A 15,904-nucleotide genomic window follows, 5' to 3' on the forward strand; every position below is an offset into this window, starting at 1 on the left:
TTAAATTTAAAAAATCTCTACTCCATCCACCCCTCCATCTCTACTCCACCCCTCCCTCCCTCCATCTGTAATCCACCCCCTCCCTCCCCTTCCATCTCTACTCCACCCCCTCCATATCTACTCCACCCCCTCCCTCCATCTCTACTCCACCCCTCCATCTCTACTCCACCCCCTCCCTCCATCTCTACTCCACCCCCTCCCTCCATCTCTACTCCACCCCCTCCCTCCATCTATACTCTGTGTATAATTTAAGCACATGGATCAATGACATTGAGAGCCCAGTGTTGATGGTTGACATATTTATTAGTTTGATATCTGAATTTACAGGCTAGGTTTGACAACAGTAACACACACAATTACATATACACAAAAGGAACCGCCAGCATCAGAACCCTTTATAAAAGGCCTCCGACTACAGAGAGCACACACACGTTTGGGTCAGATGCAGTGTGTGGTGTTGTATGGGTCAGATGCAGTGTGTGGTGTTGTATGGGTCAAGTGCAGTGTGTGGTGTGGTATGGGTCAGGTGTGTGGTGTGGTATGGGTCAGGTGTGTGGTGTGGTTTGGGTCAGGTGCAGTGGGTGGTGTTGTATGGGTCAGGTGCAGTGGGTGGTGTGGTATGCGTCAGGTGCAGTGTGGTATGGGTCAGGTGCAGTGTGTGGTGTGGTATGGGTCAGGTGCAGTGTGTGGTGTGGTTTGGGTCAGGTGCAGTGTGTGGTGTGGTTTGGGTCAGGTGCAGTGGGTGGTGTTGTATGGGTCAGGTGCAGTGGGTGGTGTGGTATGTGTCAGGTGCAGTGTGGTATGGGTCAGATGCAGTGTGGTATGGGTCAGATGCAGTGTGGTATGGGTCAGATGCAGTGTGTGGTGTGGTATGGGTCAGATGCAGTGTGTGGTATGGGTGGTCATATGCAGTGTGTGGTGTGGTATGGGTGGTCAGATGCAGTGTGTGGTGTGGGTGGTCAGATGCAGTGTGTGGTGTGGGTGGTCAGATGCAGTGTGTGGTGTGGGTGGTCAGATGCAGTGTGTGGTGTGGTATGGGTGGTCAGATGCAGTGTGTGGTGTGGTATGGGTGGTCAGATGCAGTGTGTGGTGTGGTATGGGTGGTCAGATGCAGTGTGTGGTGTGATATGGGTCAGATGCAGTGTGGTGTTGGGGTGAAGGTATGACGCAACTCTGGTTAGCTTTATCAGACCCTGAATCAGGGTGGATCCCTCTCCCTGTCCCAAATCTAGCCAATTTCATTAGTCTCTAGCCCACTTTGGCATCACAATAGGTGGATCAAATCGTCATATCACATACAAATATTATTAAGATTTTGTAATAACTCACTGATTCCTTTAAGTCAAACCTCTCTTCCTCAGCTGTGAGTAAAAGACCTTGGTGGTTCTGCCCACCATCACAAAGTGCTTTAAACATAAAACCACACAACAACAGAAACTAACTTCACTAAGTCATACCTGAATGACATGCTCTAAATGAGAGAAGGGAGAGAGAGCGCTTTAGATACTGATAAGATGATATAGCATGAGGAATTGTATATGGAAGACATTTCCAATACACTAAACATATACATACATGTACCCACCCACCCACACACCCACTCAACCACACACCCACCCAGGAGGAAGCATGTAGCAGGGTTTCAGGGTCTGATGCTGGGGTAAAAACCATAACACAGATGTCATTATTGCCTCATTTCAACATTATAAACACACACACACCAACCTGCTAAACATCCGCTTTCCGATACATCTGAATTGATACCAAAAATAGATACGTGTTTATATATATATATATATATATATATATATATATATACTGTTTACATTATAATACGTTTACATTATACCACAACCTAATAAAAGGTTCAACGGTCACAATATTACATTTACACAGCTCTGTGGATGGGTGATATGGAAGGGTGTGAGTGCTTCTGTCTGCGCAAACTCTGTGTTTGTGTGTGTGTGTATACACTCACGCAGTGGAGTGTGTGTATGCCTCACGCTTTGTGTGTGTCTTGTGTGTGTGTGTGTGTGTGTGTGAATAATCATGCTGTGTGTGACGTCACACAGGTGTGCTTTCATCACATCCACAGAACTGCTCTTTTAACCTGAGAATATATATTCCAAATCTCCCACACATACACACAAAGAGAAAGAACAGACGGAATCAATATTTTCACTACCTGTAATAGTCCACACAGAGAGAAAGAACAGACGGAAAAGTCCACACAGAGGGAGAAAGACAGTGGAGGATTTTCATAATCAGGCTGGATTTTCTATGCTGAAATGATTGAGTCAAATAAATAAAAACTAGGAACACACTTTGTCTTTGAAGATCTTACAGTCAGTACTGACTACTCATTCCCCTGCTCCCCAGGCCTCAGACTTTACTCTGCGCTGATGATGTGACTCCAGCGGGAATGGAGCGTCTTCTCAACTTAAAGTGTAAAAAAATCCGGCTGAGTCAAGAACTAACAACACTACATAAAGCTGGATCTCACACACACGTCGCAGTGTGGTGATAGGTGTGTAGGAGAGACTACAGCAGAAGGGCAGGGACAAACATCACATTCATCTGTTTATAAACTGTTGTGTTTAGGAGCTGTGGTTTGGCTTCCGGAATGGCTTTTCTCTTCTGCTTTCTGACTCTCTCAGCCACCGTAGATGTCCTAGACACAGACCTATGACAGGGCAGCACTCCTCACGATACAAGACGTTGCATGGCATGGAGTGTTGTTGGGAAGTGGAGTGTGTTAGAGTTTGCTAGGGAATGGAGTGTGTATGTGTGTCATTGTACCGTAGTACTAGGCCGGTCCGTTTGCCAAGGATGGTGTGTCTCTGTGGGGAGAGTGGAGGTGATGGTGTCAGTGAAGAAGCAGGTACACAAGACAGAGACACAGATACACACTTACTTTGTGACGGTGGCAGGCCGAATTTTGAGGGGAGCAGCGGTGGCATTGAGAGGGTCTCCTCCACCCATCACCCTCTCTTTCTCCTTCATCTTTTCTTTCTCTCTCATGTCAGCCTCACTGTAAGAGTAGAAAGACATAAGTAATAACATATTGGCTGTGTCTCAAATCACACCCTCTTCCCTGTATAGGGCACTATTATTGGCCAGATCCCTACAGTGCATTCTGAAAGTATTCAGACCCTTTGACTTTTCCACATTTTGTTATGTTACAGCCTTATTCTAAAATTTATTCAATTGTTTTCCCCCTCAATCTACACACAATACCCTATAACGACAGAGGAAAAACGTTATTTAAAAAAAATAAAAAAATAAAATTTTGCAAATTTATAAAAATCTTGGGTATGACGCTACAAGCTTGGCACACCTGTATTTGGGGAGTTTCTCGGATTCTTCCCTGAAGATCCTCTCAAGCACTGTCAGGTTGGATGGGGAGCATCACTGCACAGCTATTTCCAGGTCTCTCCAGAGATGTTCGCTCGGGTTAAATTTCGAGCTCTGGCTGGGCCACTCAAGGACATTGAGACTTGTCCCGAAGCCCCTACTGCGTTGTCTTGGCTGTGTGTTTAGTGTCGTTGTCCTGTTGGAAGGCGAACCTTCGCCCCAGTCTGAGTTGCTGAAAGCTCTGGAGCAGGTTTTCAACAAGGATCTCTGTACTTTGCTCCGTTCATCTTTGCCTCGATCCTGACTAGTCTCCCAGTCTTTGCAACTGAAAAAAGAATCTTGTTTCTCATGGTCTGAGAGTCTTTAGGTGCCTTTTAGCAAACACAAACAGGTTGTCATGTGCCTAGCCACTCTACCATAAAGGCCTGATTGGTGGAGTGCTGCAGAGTAGGTTGTCCTTCTGGAAGGTTCTCCCATCTCCACAGAGGAACTCCGGAGCTTGGTCACCTCCCTGACCAAGGCCCTTCTCCCCCGATTGCTCAGTTTGGCCGGGCGGCCAGCTCTAGGAAGAGTCTTGCTGGTTCCAATCTTCTTCCATTTAGGAATAATGGAGGCCACTGTGTTCTTGGGGACCTTCAATGCTGCAGAAATATTTTGGTACACTTTCCCAGATCTGTGCCTCAACACAATCCCGTCTCTGAGCTCTACAGACAATTCCTTCGACTTCATGGCTTGGTTTTTGCTCTGACATGCACTGTCAACTGTGGGACCTTATATAGACAGATGTGTGCCTTTCCAAAATCATGTCCAATCAATTGAATTTACCACAGGTGGACTCCAAGTTGTAGAAACATCTCAAGGATGATAGATGGAAACAGGATGCACCTGAGCTCAATTTCAAGTCTCATAGCAAAGGGTCTGAATATGAATGTAAATAAGGTATTTCTAAAAACCTGTTTTCGCCTTGTCATTACGGGGTATTGTGTGTAGATGGATTAAATAAACAATTTCTTCATCAATTTTAGAATAAGGCTGTAACGTAACAAAATGTGGAAAGTGAAGGGGTCTGAATACTTTTCGAATGCACTGTATGTGGCAGCCCTATGTGGTTCTGACCAAAAGTAGTGCACTATATAGGATTTTCGAGCGCTTTTGGATTTGCCTCTAGTAGACCCATCAGAACTCAGCATAGACCTAGAGTAGAGAGGCATAGTCATAAGGTCAGAGAGGAATGTAGGGATGCCCAGCCAAAGGTCAGAGGTCAAAAACATACAGTTAGTTATCATGCAGCTGAACACAAAGCTCAATGTCTTGCAGCAGAACTGCAGTCCATTCACTGCTAATAGGGTGGCAGGTAGCCTAGCGATTTGAGCGTTGAGCCAGTAACCGAAAGGTCGCTGGTTCGAATACCTGAGCCAACAAGGTGAAAAATCTGTTGATGTTCCCTTAAGCAAGGCATTTAACCCTAATTTGCTCCAGGGGCGCGGTACTACTATGTCCAACACCAAAACAATACATTTCACCTATCTGGTATATGCGACAATAAAAACCTGTCTTTTTTTTGTTAGCAGATGTCATCTGTGGCTATGTTTCCATTGGGTTTTGCTCTGCAAAGTGTTATACACTCTGTAACACTCCCAAGCCAATACAACTCCAAAGGCAACACACTCAATGGCTAGAGACCTCATACACTACATACCCTCTGACTGCAGGATGAAACACTCTGGAGAGGAGGAGAGGAAATTCAGAAGTGGAGGAGAGAAGATGGAAGGGAATGTGGGAGTGGAGGGAAGAGAAGAGGAGTGGAAGAGGGCAAGACAAGAAATTAGGAGAAGAGGAGGGAGGACAGATTTGGAAAGTGGGAGGGAGGGAAGGAGAGAGGAAAAGAGAGAAGGTAAGATGAGAGGAGTGGTGTGGTGAGGACACTGGACAGTAAGGCAGGGAAAGGAATATACTGCACGACTGAGAAGAGATGTGTGTGTGTGTACCTGGTGAAGACAGCTCTCTCGTTCTTGGCGTCCATCCTAAGTCTGATGGTCTCCCGTCCGGCGGTTGTGACAACGGTCTCTGTAGTAACAATTTCCTTGGATACCGTCTCCATAGTAACAGATTCAGTCTTGTCCTCTTCATCACTTTCTGAGCCTCCTGATGAAGAGCTGTCTGATGCTACCAGGGGAGCCTTCCTCGCCACACACACACTCCACACACAAGCTGCAGAGAAAACACACACACACGTTTATTCATACACACACACACTTTGCAAATTGAACACACACGGTTACACACGCCATGCAGGGAGAACACACACAGACTTACAGTTCTTGTCCTGGCTGGGTTTTGTTTTGTCTAACCCACAGATCTCTGAGTCTACTGGAGAAGTGCACCTCGGACCTGTCTCTGAACTGAATACACACACACAAATATAAACTTATACATGAGCAGCAGAATGTTCATAAAGACAGACTGAAATGTGGCTACACTCACCAGCAGAAGGGCTGAAAGTCAGTGAACTTGGCCCAGCCCTTCTCTGCAGTTATGGGTTGGGGGGCGGGGCTGCCCCATGCATCCACGCCCACTTCTGACTTGGGGGCAGGGCTGTCCCATGAGTCTACGCCCACTTCGGACTTGGGGGTGGGGCTACCCCATGGGTCTATGCCCACCCCTGATTTAGAGGTGGGGCTACCCCATGGGTCTACGCCCACTCCAGGTGTGGGGGCAGGGCTACCCCATGGGTCTACGCCCACTCCAGACTTGGGGGTGGGGTTAGCCCATGGATCCACACCCACTCCAGGAGAGGGGTCCTTAGAGTTCACCTCCCCGAAACTAGCCGCCCAGCCAGGGCCTGAGGAATAAATGTAACTCAGAGCTGAGGACCAGACACACACAAACAAAACAAGAAGAACCAGAAACATACGCATCGACTACCACAGCAACAAACAACTAAAGAAAGTGATAAACACATACAACCACAAAAACACCCCATGAACAAAAACACATTGAATACCCACACACAAGCAGACCTGTGTTCAAATAGTCATCCTTACTCTGTGCAGTCTCAGTCTGGCTGATGTTCTCAGTCTGGCTGATGTTCTTGCTGTGTTTCGTCTGACCTGTGACCTCACTAGGCACCTCCCACTCCTCCGTTTCAGAACCTGTTGAGCTATCAGCAGTATCGCTCACCCCATCACTCTGAGCCGCTCCAACAGACGTCCGCGACCCCCCAAACCTGAGAGAGCAAGACAGAGAGTGTTGTATGTGTACCTGGTCCCGTGTGTGTCGTATTCTGGTCCTGGACCAGGTGTGTTGTATTCTGGTCCTGGTGTGCCGTATTCTGGTCCTGGTGTGTCGTATTCTGGTCCTGGTGTGCCGTATTCTGGTCCTGGTGTGCCGTATTCTGGTCCTGGTGTGCCGTATTCTGGACCTGGTGTGTCGTATTCTGGACCTGGTGTGTCGTATTCTGGACCTGGTGTGTCGTATTCTGGTCCTGGTGTGTCGTATTGTTAATCTAAGTGTGTGAATGTGTGTGTGTTTGTATACCTGGTCCTAGACTTGGTGTGTGTAGTGTAGTTAATCTCTCTCTCCTCCCAGATATCTTCCTCTTCGTTGTCATCAAACGACTGGATCTTCTCCTTAGTGCAGGCCTCAAATGCTACAGTCTTAGCCTGCACATGCATGCACACACACCACAATGTATGCGTATAGATCCCTGCACAACTGTACTCGTTGACCAGTCTACGTAATGACTCAGACAGTGAATTTAAAATGGAAGCTCCTAGGAGAGAGGCTATGGACTCTGTCACTCACAGTGTCCTCTGTGTCCACGTTGAAGTTAATCTCTGCGATCCGGTCAAAGGTGGCACTGCCGCACACAACATACACACAATCAAGTCAGAACCACTTAGAGGACTTACTTGATGCTGTGTGTGTGTGTGTGTGTGTGTGTGTGTGTGTGTGTGTGTGTGTGTGTGTGTGTGTGTGTGTGTGTCTTACTTGATGTTGTCGCCGTGTTCTGAGAACTCGTCGTCATTGAAGCCGAACTGATCCACAAAGTTAGCAGTGATCTGCTGGATCTGGTAGTCTGAGAATGTCTGAAAGACAGCAGACATTGAAAACAGAACTGGATTATGGTAACTACCATGACAGAGTAGGAGCAGTAGATGACTATCTGGAAATACATGTAAATACATGCGTGTGTGTCTACCTGTTGCAGTGACAACTCTTTGGGGAAGGGACTCTGTCTGTCATCGTCTTCACTGGAGGAGCGCAGGTTGTGAGACACCTGGAACACACAAGGCCAGGGGTTTTACTTGTGTATGTATGTGTGTGTGTATGTGTGTGTGTGTATGTATGTGTGTGTATACCAGGTCTACAGTGTTCTTCCTGTTGATCTCTGTCAGGGCCTGGTCTACAAAGATCTCCCAGCGCCCCTTGCAATCCACAAGCAGCTCTGCAACACACAGTCACAGTAAAGACAGCTTCACACACAGACAGTTATTCTACAATAGGTTTGTTGTGTCCCTAAGTAACCCACACAGCCCTACCTGTAATAAGGCTGCTGATCTGGCTGTGTACTGGTCCTTTCTCCATGCTACAGACTACAGTGTTGGCGATCCTAGTCAGGTGACCCATGTAGCCTCTCCTCATGCCCCCCTCCGCCCTGAGAACATACACGTTCGTGCCAATATGTAACACACACAATTATATTTATGAACGTTAACACACTATACTAGTGATACACCAATCACAGATGACAAAACAGGTTCAAAAACAGCTGCATTGCTATCTGTTTAACAGTTTTAAGTATCTTACTGCATCTTATCATTCTCCTCCCAGGCCTCCAATATCCTCTGAACCAGACGACAGTCCTGAAACAACTACAGATGGAAAGAGAGAGAGAATGTTACTGAGACACACAGGCAGGCAGAGACAGAGAGAGACAGACAGACACGTACATGGGTCACCAGTGGGTTGTGTGTGGAGATGTCGGGAGGAACAGAGGGCAGTGGGAGTGTGGGGCCAGGCGAGGCCTGCTTCTCCTGGGGCTCCTGCTGAAGCCTGGGATTTTCCTGTGTAACCAGGGGTCTCTGCTCCTGTGCAGAGTGGCTGAGGATGGCTGCCACACACAGCTCCACTTGGAAGTGCAGGAAGTTGTTCCAGGTGTACTTAAAGAACAGGTCCTGCAACACACAACAAAAACAGGTTAACGGATAAAAGAGGTAAAGGTGTATACAAACCAGGACATGGTGTGTGTGTGTGTGTACTGACCAGTAGAATGTTTATGGTGTTGAGTCTGCAGAGCTCCAGTGTGACGGTGTTGTTATAAATGGTGTTGTTACAACAGATGTAATAACTGGTGTTAGTGGTCTGTAGCAGAGAGGCCATCAGCCTGGCCACATGGAGACGACAGTTACCCAGTGGCACCTCCAACACACCTAGACTGGTAAGCATGGGGGTCACCTACAAACACACGTCATTGAGTTTTATGATGTGTTGAATAGTTGACATTACAGCTCTGACACTATACATGGCATAACAGTGCAAGACTGTATGGGTGACTAAGTCAGAGACTACAGGATGTGTGTATGTTGAAGGTGTGTGTTTGCGTGCGTGTGCAAGTTTACCCTGGGCGGATCCAGCAGTAGTTGGTGGTAGTGTGTGAGGTGGGGTTGGATGGCCTGCAGGATGCTACTGTTGACACACCTCTCATGTCCCTGAACACACACATCCAACATACCCTCTACCCTGGAACACACACACACAGGTAAGATAAGTATCTTTAGATAAGCATCTAGATCAGTCACAACTTTCCCATTTACACCCCCTATCCATGGGCAGTAGCTACTGAGAAATGTCGTCCTGTCATAAGAGGAAATGTGTGTGTGTAGTGAAACCAAAAAGAGGCTGTGACCACATTCCTATACATCCTATCTAATAGAGAGCAATATTAATTTACTATTTTTGAAGGCAATAACGGAGGCTAACTCCGCCATGGCTCGTTGGCCAAAGCCTATTGGGAAATGAATGGGGTTTTTGGATAAACTCTGAAAATAAGGTCTGTGGTAAACACAGGTTTAAAGGGTAGGAAGCATGAGTTTTTGCTCGCCAATGTAACAAAACGGTGTGGTCAAAGACTTAGTAACTTAGTTGTAGTCACGATCTGGTTAGCTATAAGTACAAACATGGTTTTGTTTTTGGGTCATTACATATTTAATACATTATTTCCGGATATCTTCTAAACAACCCACAATGCACTATTTCTCAACGTCACATGGAAAATCTATTCTGTGCTGCCTAGTTCGTATGCTAGCTCGGCAGCTAGCTCAAGCTGGCTAACGTTAGCCACTAGCTATGCTAGCACGTAATTACATTCCAGACCAAGTGTTGGCGGTGGTGAGCTACAATCCACTGATCAAGAGGTGTGATATACAAATGGGGCACCTGCGGCATCCCCATGCTCTTTACGAACTTTGTGGCGGTTATCTAGTGGGAACCCATTAGCATGGCAGGCTCTGGTGCCTTCTTGCCGTAGGCTCAAAACAAAATAGAAAAATCATACCTGCTTGCTCTAATTGTGTAGTACCCGTTCTTTAATCTGTTCTCCTGTTTGTTTTGTCAACTATTCAGCATGTTCTCTGTGAAGTAGGCTACGAGAGTTTTGTAACTTTTCCCCACCTTGGCTTAGTGCTATCACGCTAGTTGACTGACTTCTGGAATCTATCTATTTTATATTTTTCTCACTATATAGCTATTGGATTTCCCTGACTCTCCCTCGGCCCAGCGAAACGCCCACCTACCCCTCGCTTTGGTAGCCAACTCAGCTTGCACTCTGAAAAGTTTTACCATGGGATGGGCCAAACACTTCAATCTGTAGATCTCTTTGCTTTTAATCTGCGGTTATGTTTAAGTTGTGTTAGGTGTGGTTGGCTATGCTAGTTGGCTAAATAGCTAACATTAGCTGGCTGGCTAGCTTGCTGGCTAAGATAACTGCATATAGCTAACATTCTTTGAAAACTGGTTAGATGGCTTTATGCATTTCCAAAACTTAAATGTACTTTAATGTAGCTGTACGCTAGGTATTGATAACAACTGGCTGACTATTGCAGTGCTAATGTAACGATAGCAGGCTGGTAGAGCAAACGTTAGTAAACTATTAGGGCTAAAGTTAGCAAGCTAGTTGGCTAGCAACCTTGCAAGTTGATTGGTAACAATTAATTAATTAAGTATCTGCTTGTAAATTGGCAGAAAATTACATTCAATCCAGTAGTCATGAGTGCAAATTATTTGAAGTTATTTCTGTTGGAGTTTACATTATAGGGAATAGGCTGGCTTGCCGGGTCCTCCATAACAGGCTGACTACACCGCGAGCGTTGCAAAAATAAATGTAGAAATCTATATTATTCAATTATTGCACCCACACTGCTTGCGCGCGCCAACGAGCGTCTGCGTTACCAAGGGCTAAAATAGAAGTCAGTTCTATTTGTGATGCAGATTGCGCTGCTAGTCCTGCCTCTCCCATCTCCTCATTGGTTTACAGAAGCAGGTACCCACGTGCCATCTCCTCATTGGTTATACCCACGTGGGTGACTGAAAGACGAACGAGGTCAGTGGCGGTAATGCACCTAATTTATGAAAGTTGCCATTCGCAATATAAAGTCAAGAGAAGAAAAAGCCTAGAAGGAGGAGAGATGACTAGAAACGATTTGGTTGACCGTTTTATGTGTGGATTAATTGTCGGAGTAGAGGACCTTGTGCATTTCAGGTAAAATAACAACTCAATGTTTATATTCCAGGACAAATTAGGCAGCAACAGCAAGCTAGCTAAATAGGACAAATTAGCTAGCAAGTGCAAGCTAGCTAGCTAAATTGGCATAAATGTTTAATGCTTTTCGACCTGTCCCCAAATTAATGTAATTGGTTCAGAGTTTGTTTTGATATTTTAACCTGCGTGTCGTGATCGTGTTTGGTGTGGAGGGACAAAATACATTTATGCACGATGGCGCATGATTCGATTTGGGTTCCGTGTAATACATCACATCCCCAGAAAACATTTTCCATCATGACTTCGGCAATCTTTGGAATTCTGATAGTTTTTTTGTGAATTTTGAAGCATTTATGTCATCAAAACAAGTACGTAAAGGCTTCATAATTCATAAGGCTCATTTTAACGGACTGATATTATCTCATAGAACAAAACGTATAAGATTTCCTAAGCCTGGGTTAACTCAGACCTTACTTTCTGCATATATCCCAAAACCCCATTAATTTCCCCCATAGGAATGAACCAGAAACAGCAGTAAAAGATGCTAACTCATTTCCCTTTTTTAGGACCGCAAGCTGGCGAGCACCAGGCTTTTTAAGTATGCGAGAATAGAACACCCACCCTGGCCTCCTGATTTCCAGTAAGGTTAGAAGGATTTGAGTTCCACAGATGATACAGCTCTCTGTCCTCTCTCCCACAAACATGTTGTCTAGCAGCTGACCCACACACTCCTGCCTGCAGGAACACACAGGGCAGAGGATATTACAGGTGTTTGTGTTTGTGTTTGTGTGTGTGTAAGTGTGACTTACGACTCCAGCACGGCAAGCAGAGGGTCAGCCTCAGAGTTCTCTTGGAGTTGATTGGCCTGGTCTCTGCTCAGACGGATGATGTCACACACAGTCTGGGATGCATTTGACTGTTTCTGAAACACACACACGGCTGGAGTTACCCCGCTGACAGCACTCTCTAGTCATCAGTAGAGTGTGTGTGTGTGTGTGTGTCGGTCTTACCTCCTCGTCTTTCCCAGGGTGGATGAGCTCTATAAGCCTCTGGGCCAGCTGCTCTTCATTTAACCACTGCAGAGGGAACACAGACACACACTATTACATACTTTACCACACACTGAGGATGTGTGGATGTGTGTGTGTGTGTGTGTGTGTGTCGTACATTGAGTGTGTCCTGTCTGAGAGGAGCAGGCTCTACACAGCTGATGAGGCGTAGCAGGAGGTCCATCATGGCTGATGTGTTGATGTGATTCAGGACCAGACCCAGGAAACCCTTCTTTCCCCGCAGAAAGGAGATCACCTACAGAGACCACAACACAACCACCTGTCAACCAGATCATCTAAAGACCAAAATAAATGACCATACAACAATATAGGCTACAACAACATCATACAACAAAATGATTACAACCAATATTATCTACCCAAGTAGGGCCCTATAAAATCTGTTTTATTTTTGCCTCATTCAGTTTAGTTTTTCCGAGGTTTCCATTTTTCCCAGTTTTCACTCTCAAAATCAAACTTTTTATAGAAAAACAACAACATTGGATGTTCTAAGTCCATAACGATGCTTAAAACACATCAGGAGACCACTCTGGGTCAGTTGTGGGACAATAGTTCCCAAAATCATATAACCTGTAGGACTAGGCTACATACCAGTCAAAAGTTTGGACACAACTACTCATTCAAGGGTTTTTATTTATTTTTACACTGTAGAATAATAGTGAAGACATCAAAACTATGAAATAACACAAATGGAATCATGTAGTAACCAAAAAAAGTATTAAACAAATCAAAATATATTTTCAAGTAGCCATCCTTGCTTTGATGACAACTTTGCCAAGAGTGTGCAAAGCTGTCATCAAGGCAAAGGGTGGCTACTTTGAAGAATCTCAAATATAATTTGATTTGTTTAACACTTTTTTGGTTACTACATGATTCCATTTGTGTTATTTCATATGTCTTTTGATGTCTTCACTATTAATCTACAATGTAGAAAATAATACAAATAAAGAAAAACACTGGAATGAGTAGGTGTGTCCAAACTTTTCACTGGTACTATATAGATATAAAAAAATGTTAAGCAATGATGAATAAGTTTTATTTCGCAATAGGATTTTTTTCTTCTCCCGGGCAATTGGACGGTACTAATTTATCGGCTTATCAATAAAAAATAAAAAATGTTTTACGGCCAGTAGCCGGCTAACGGAAGTCCTGGTGCGCGCACACACACACACACACACACACACACACACACACACACACACACACACACACACACACACACACACACACACACACACACACACACACACACACACACACACACACACACACACACACCATTTCAGAAAGTTGCAGGAAAATACGAATAACAGATGCATTTTCTAATAAGATCAATACATTTAGTTGATTTCCTACTAAGTGGAATACATTTTGAATATTGTTGAATTCTGTTTTAATGTCTTGATTCCGTGCGCATTTTCCACAACACAGATTTTATAGGGCTCTACACTAGAGAGGAAACCTTCCTTCTTCTGCAGAAAATGAATCACCGCCACAATGAAACTACAACACAACCAGAATAAAATGATCAACTGTGTGAGAGTTGGTGTTACTGTACCTGTTCGGTCTTGCGTGTGATGAGGTTTCCGATGGTCTTGCTGAAGAAGGACGCAAGAAGGGGGTTGAGGGGAGGGGGCTGCTCCAGGAAAGAGTACAGGGTATCCAGCAGGGGCTTCTCTCCACCCAGCTTATCATTTATCACCCCCACATCACTCGTCAGCAGCTCACACGCTATGTTAGGGTGCCTGGAACACACACACACACTCAGCAAAGTATCCCACTGACTGACAGACAGTGTGTGTGTGTGTGTCTCTCTACTCCTCTTGGCCCCCAAAGTTTTCTGAGCAAAAATAAAAATAATAACAAATAGATTTTTTAATTGTTGGACATAAGACTAAAAACACCAGGAAATCACCTCCAAGTGATTTAATTTTGGAAATCAGTTCTCAAGTATTCCCACGCATAATAGAGAGATGTGATCATATACAAAAGTAAGCAAGGTTTGAAATGATTATGTTTTAGTCAAATGTTATCTCTGTTTGGGCTTCTTGCGGTCAATTTGCCATCTATAAATTATTTGTAATTATGTTCCTGCCCCCCAACCACCCGCTCGAGAAACAATTCGGCCCGCGGCTGAATCTAGTTGATGATCCCTAGTCCACTCACTTAAAACGTCTTGTTTCTTCCAGGCCAGCAGGGGGCTCTGTGGTGATGAGGTGCAGCAGCTCCTGCATGCAGGTGTCCTGGGACAGGAAGACAAGCAGCCTTGGGCCCAGAGAGGAGTGAAGAGACACTCATTAGCATGACACCATTTCCTATTCGAAATGCTCAAACTAATGCTAATAAACAGTGTGCTTTCTATGGCAGATGTTAATGCTGAAGGATAACCTGCGGTTCTGGGCCTTGCACTCCTGCAGTACGTCCTCCTCCTCCATGAGCTCAGTGAGCGTGACATCATCCTTCTCCAGCAGGGCCTCCAGCTGGGATGACATGTGCAGGTCAAACTTCCAGAACATGGCTGCAGCTGCAAGGAGAAAGAGTGAATAGAAAGTCATCCTCACCAACTGTGTATCAAAGGTTTTGCAACTTTACATTTCCTGCTCGGTCTGGAGTGTGATGAGGTTCGTTCCCCACGGTCTTACTCAAGAAGGATGCGAGGAGGGGGCTTGAATGGGGGGGGGATACCTAAGTAATGTGTGTCCTTGGTCAGACCTCTTCAGTCATTTGTCTCAAAGACCCAGGAAGGAATGGTCATCTGCATGGACGATTACACACACACCATTGGCGCACACACACTGATAAACGGTCTGCAACCCGAAAAAGTGATAGAAAGGGAGAAAGAATCAGTGGGTTCCAGCACATACACACATCTCTGACTCTCCTAATCTTCAAGATTAGGAAACTGTGCTGCGTAGCAAGGTGGCTAGCTAGCTGCCAATGACTGTCAAATATGTCTGACCATATTAGCTAGTAGGATGTTGTTAGCTAGATAGCTAATTAGACTGCGTATATAGCTAGCCAGGCTGATTATTGCAATCTTGCTATGGCACAGCTACGACAAGCACCTACCTTGTCATTTAGCTCCAGGGCGTCAGTGTCAGTCTGCTAAAGTAGCTAGTTGAGCAGTTTGTTTATATTCCAAGCCAGTCAACTGGAGCTGCACGCCCCATCAACCAAATCTGTCAGTAATCTGGCGAGTGTTTCTTTGACAGCTCACAAGAGGCTGCCGGACCCTTCCACCCGTGTATAGTACAATCAATCCCAGCGCCAGTAAATTAATTGTCGCTTTTACCCTCAAGATTGCAGCAAGACAGACAAGGATGCTGTCATATTTTTTTGATCAAAATGGCGGACACTGTTACGGGAACGCGCAAAAGTAAAAGGTAGCTACGGGCACTTGTGATTTATCGTTGTGGTAAAGAGTAGAGATTGTGCTGACTATTACAATTCACAAAAATATGGGTGGCACCATTAAACCATAGCTTTCACACTGCTATATGTATGCCCCCGCCCTAACGGATTATTGTTAATAGGAGATTAGTAAAAATGATAACTGGGTCACACAGTCAGGAGGATACTTCCAAAATTGACAAGCAGACGTTATCCAAAGCTGTAACTGTTAGCCTAGAGATAATGTTATACAGATACATATGTATGTTTGTAGCTAACGGTACGTCATGACTCTCATCATCTCTGCTATCTCTCTGGAGCATATCAGCTG

General features: G+C 45.2%; 1 protein-coding gene across 3 annotated transcripts; it reads right to left on the reverse strand.

Annotated features, from left to right (window-relative positions):
- Positions 1–1,022: 1,022 nt before the first annotated feature.
- On the reverse strand, positions 1,023–15,888 carry LOC120053964 (serine/threonine-protein phosphatase 6 regulatory subunit 2-like). 3 transcript variants are annotated; one of them, XM_039001301.1, is made up of 25 exons: positions 15,253–15,888; positions 14,869–14,990; positions 14,572–14,707; positions 14,350–14,448; positions 13,742–13,928; positions 12,281–12,418; positions 12,124–12,189; positions 11,923–12,035; positions 11,735–11,848; positions 8,976–9,096; positions 8,620–8,811; positions 8,307–8,531; positions 8,164–8,228; positions 7,896–8,011; positions 7,716–7,801; positions 7,556–7,633; positions 7,345–7,442; positions 7,159–7,213; positions 6,892–7,016; positions 6,375–6,580; positions 5,839–6,196; positions 5,671–5,756; positions 5,343–5,565; positions 2,915–3,031; positions 1,023–2,840 (listed from the first exon to the last, which is right to left on the reverse strand). In XM_039001301.1, the coding sequence occupies exons 3-25, from the start codon at positions 14,697–14,699 to the stop codon at positions 2,807–2,809; spliced, it is 3,030 nt and encodes a 1,009-aa protein (XP_038857229.1). In that variant the 5' UTR covers positions 14,700–14,707; positions 14,869–14,990; positions 15,253–15,888; the 3' UTR covers positions 1,023–2,806. The 3 variants fall into 3 exon arrangements, with proteins under 3 accessions (XP_038857229.1, XP_038857230.1, XP_038857231.1); XM_039001302.1 differs by having other exon boundaries at positions 6,399–6,580; positions 15,253–15,887; XM_039001303.1 differs by lacking the exons at positions 6,892–7,016; positions 7,159–7,213.
- Positions 15,889–15,904: the final 16 nt, after the last annotated feature.

Source organism: Salvelinus namaycush, chromosome 9, assembly GCF_016432855.1.
Source record: "Salvelinus namaycush isolate Seneca chromosome 9, SaNama_1.0, whole genome shotgun sequence".
Lineage (NCBI taxonomy): Eukaryota > Metazoa > Chordata > Actinopteri > Salmoniformes > Salmonidae > Salvelinus > Salvelinus namaycush.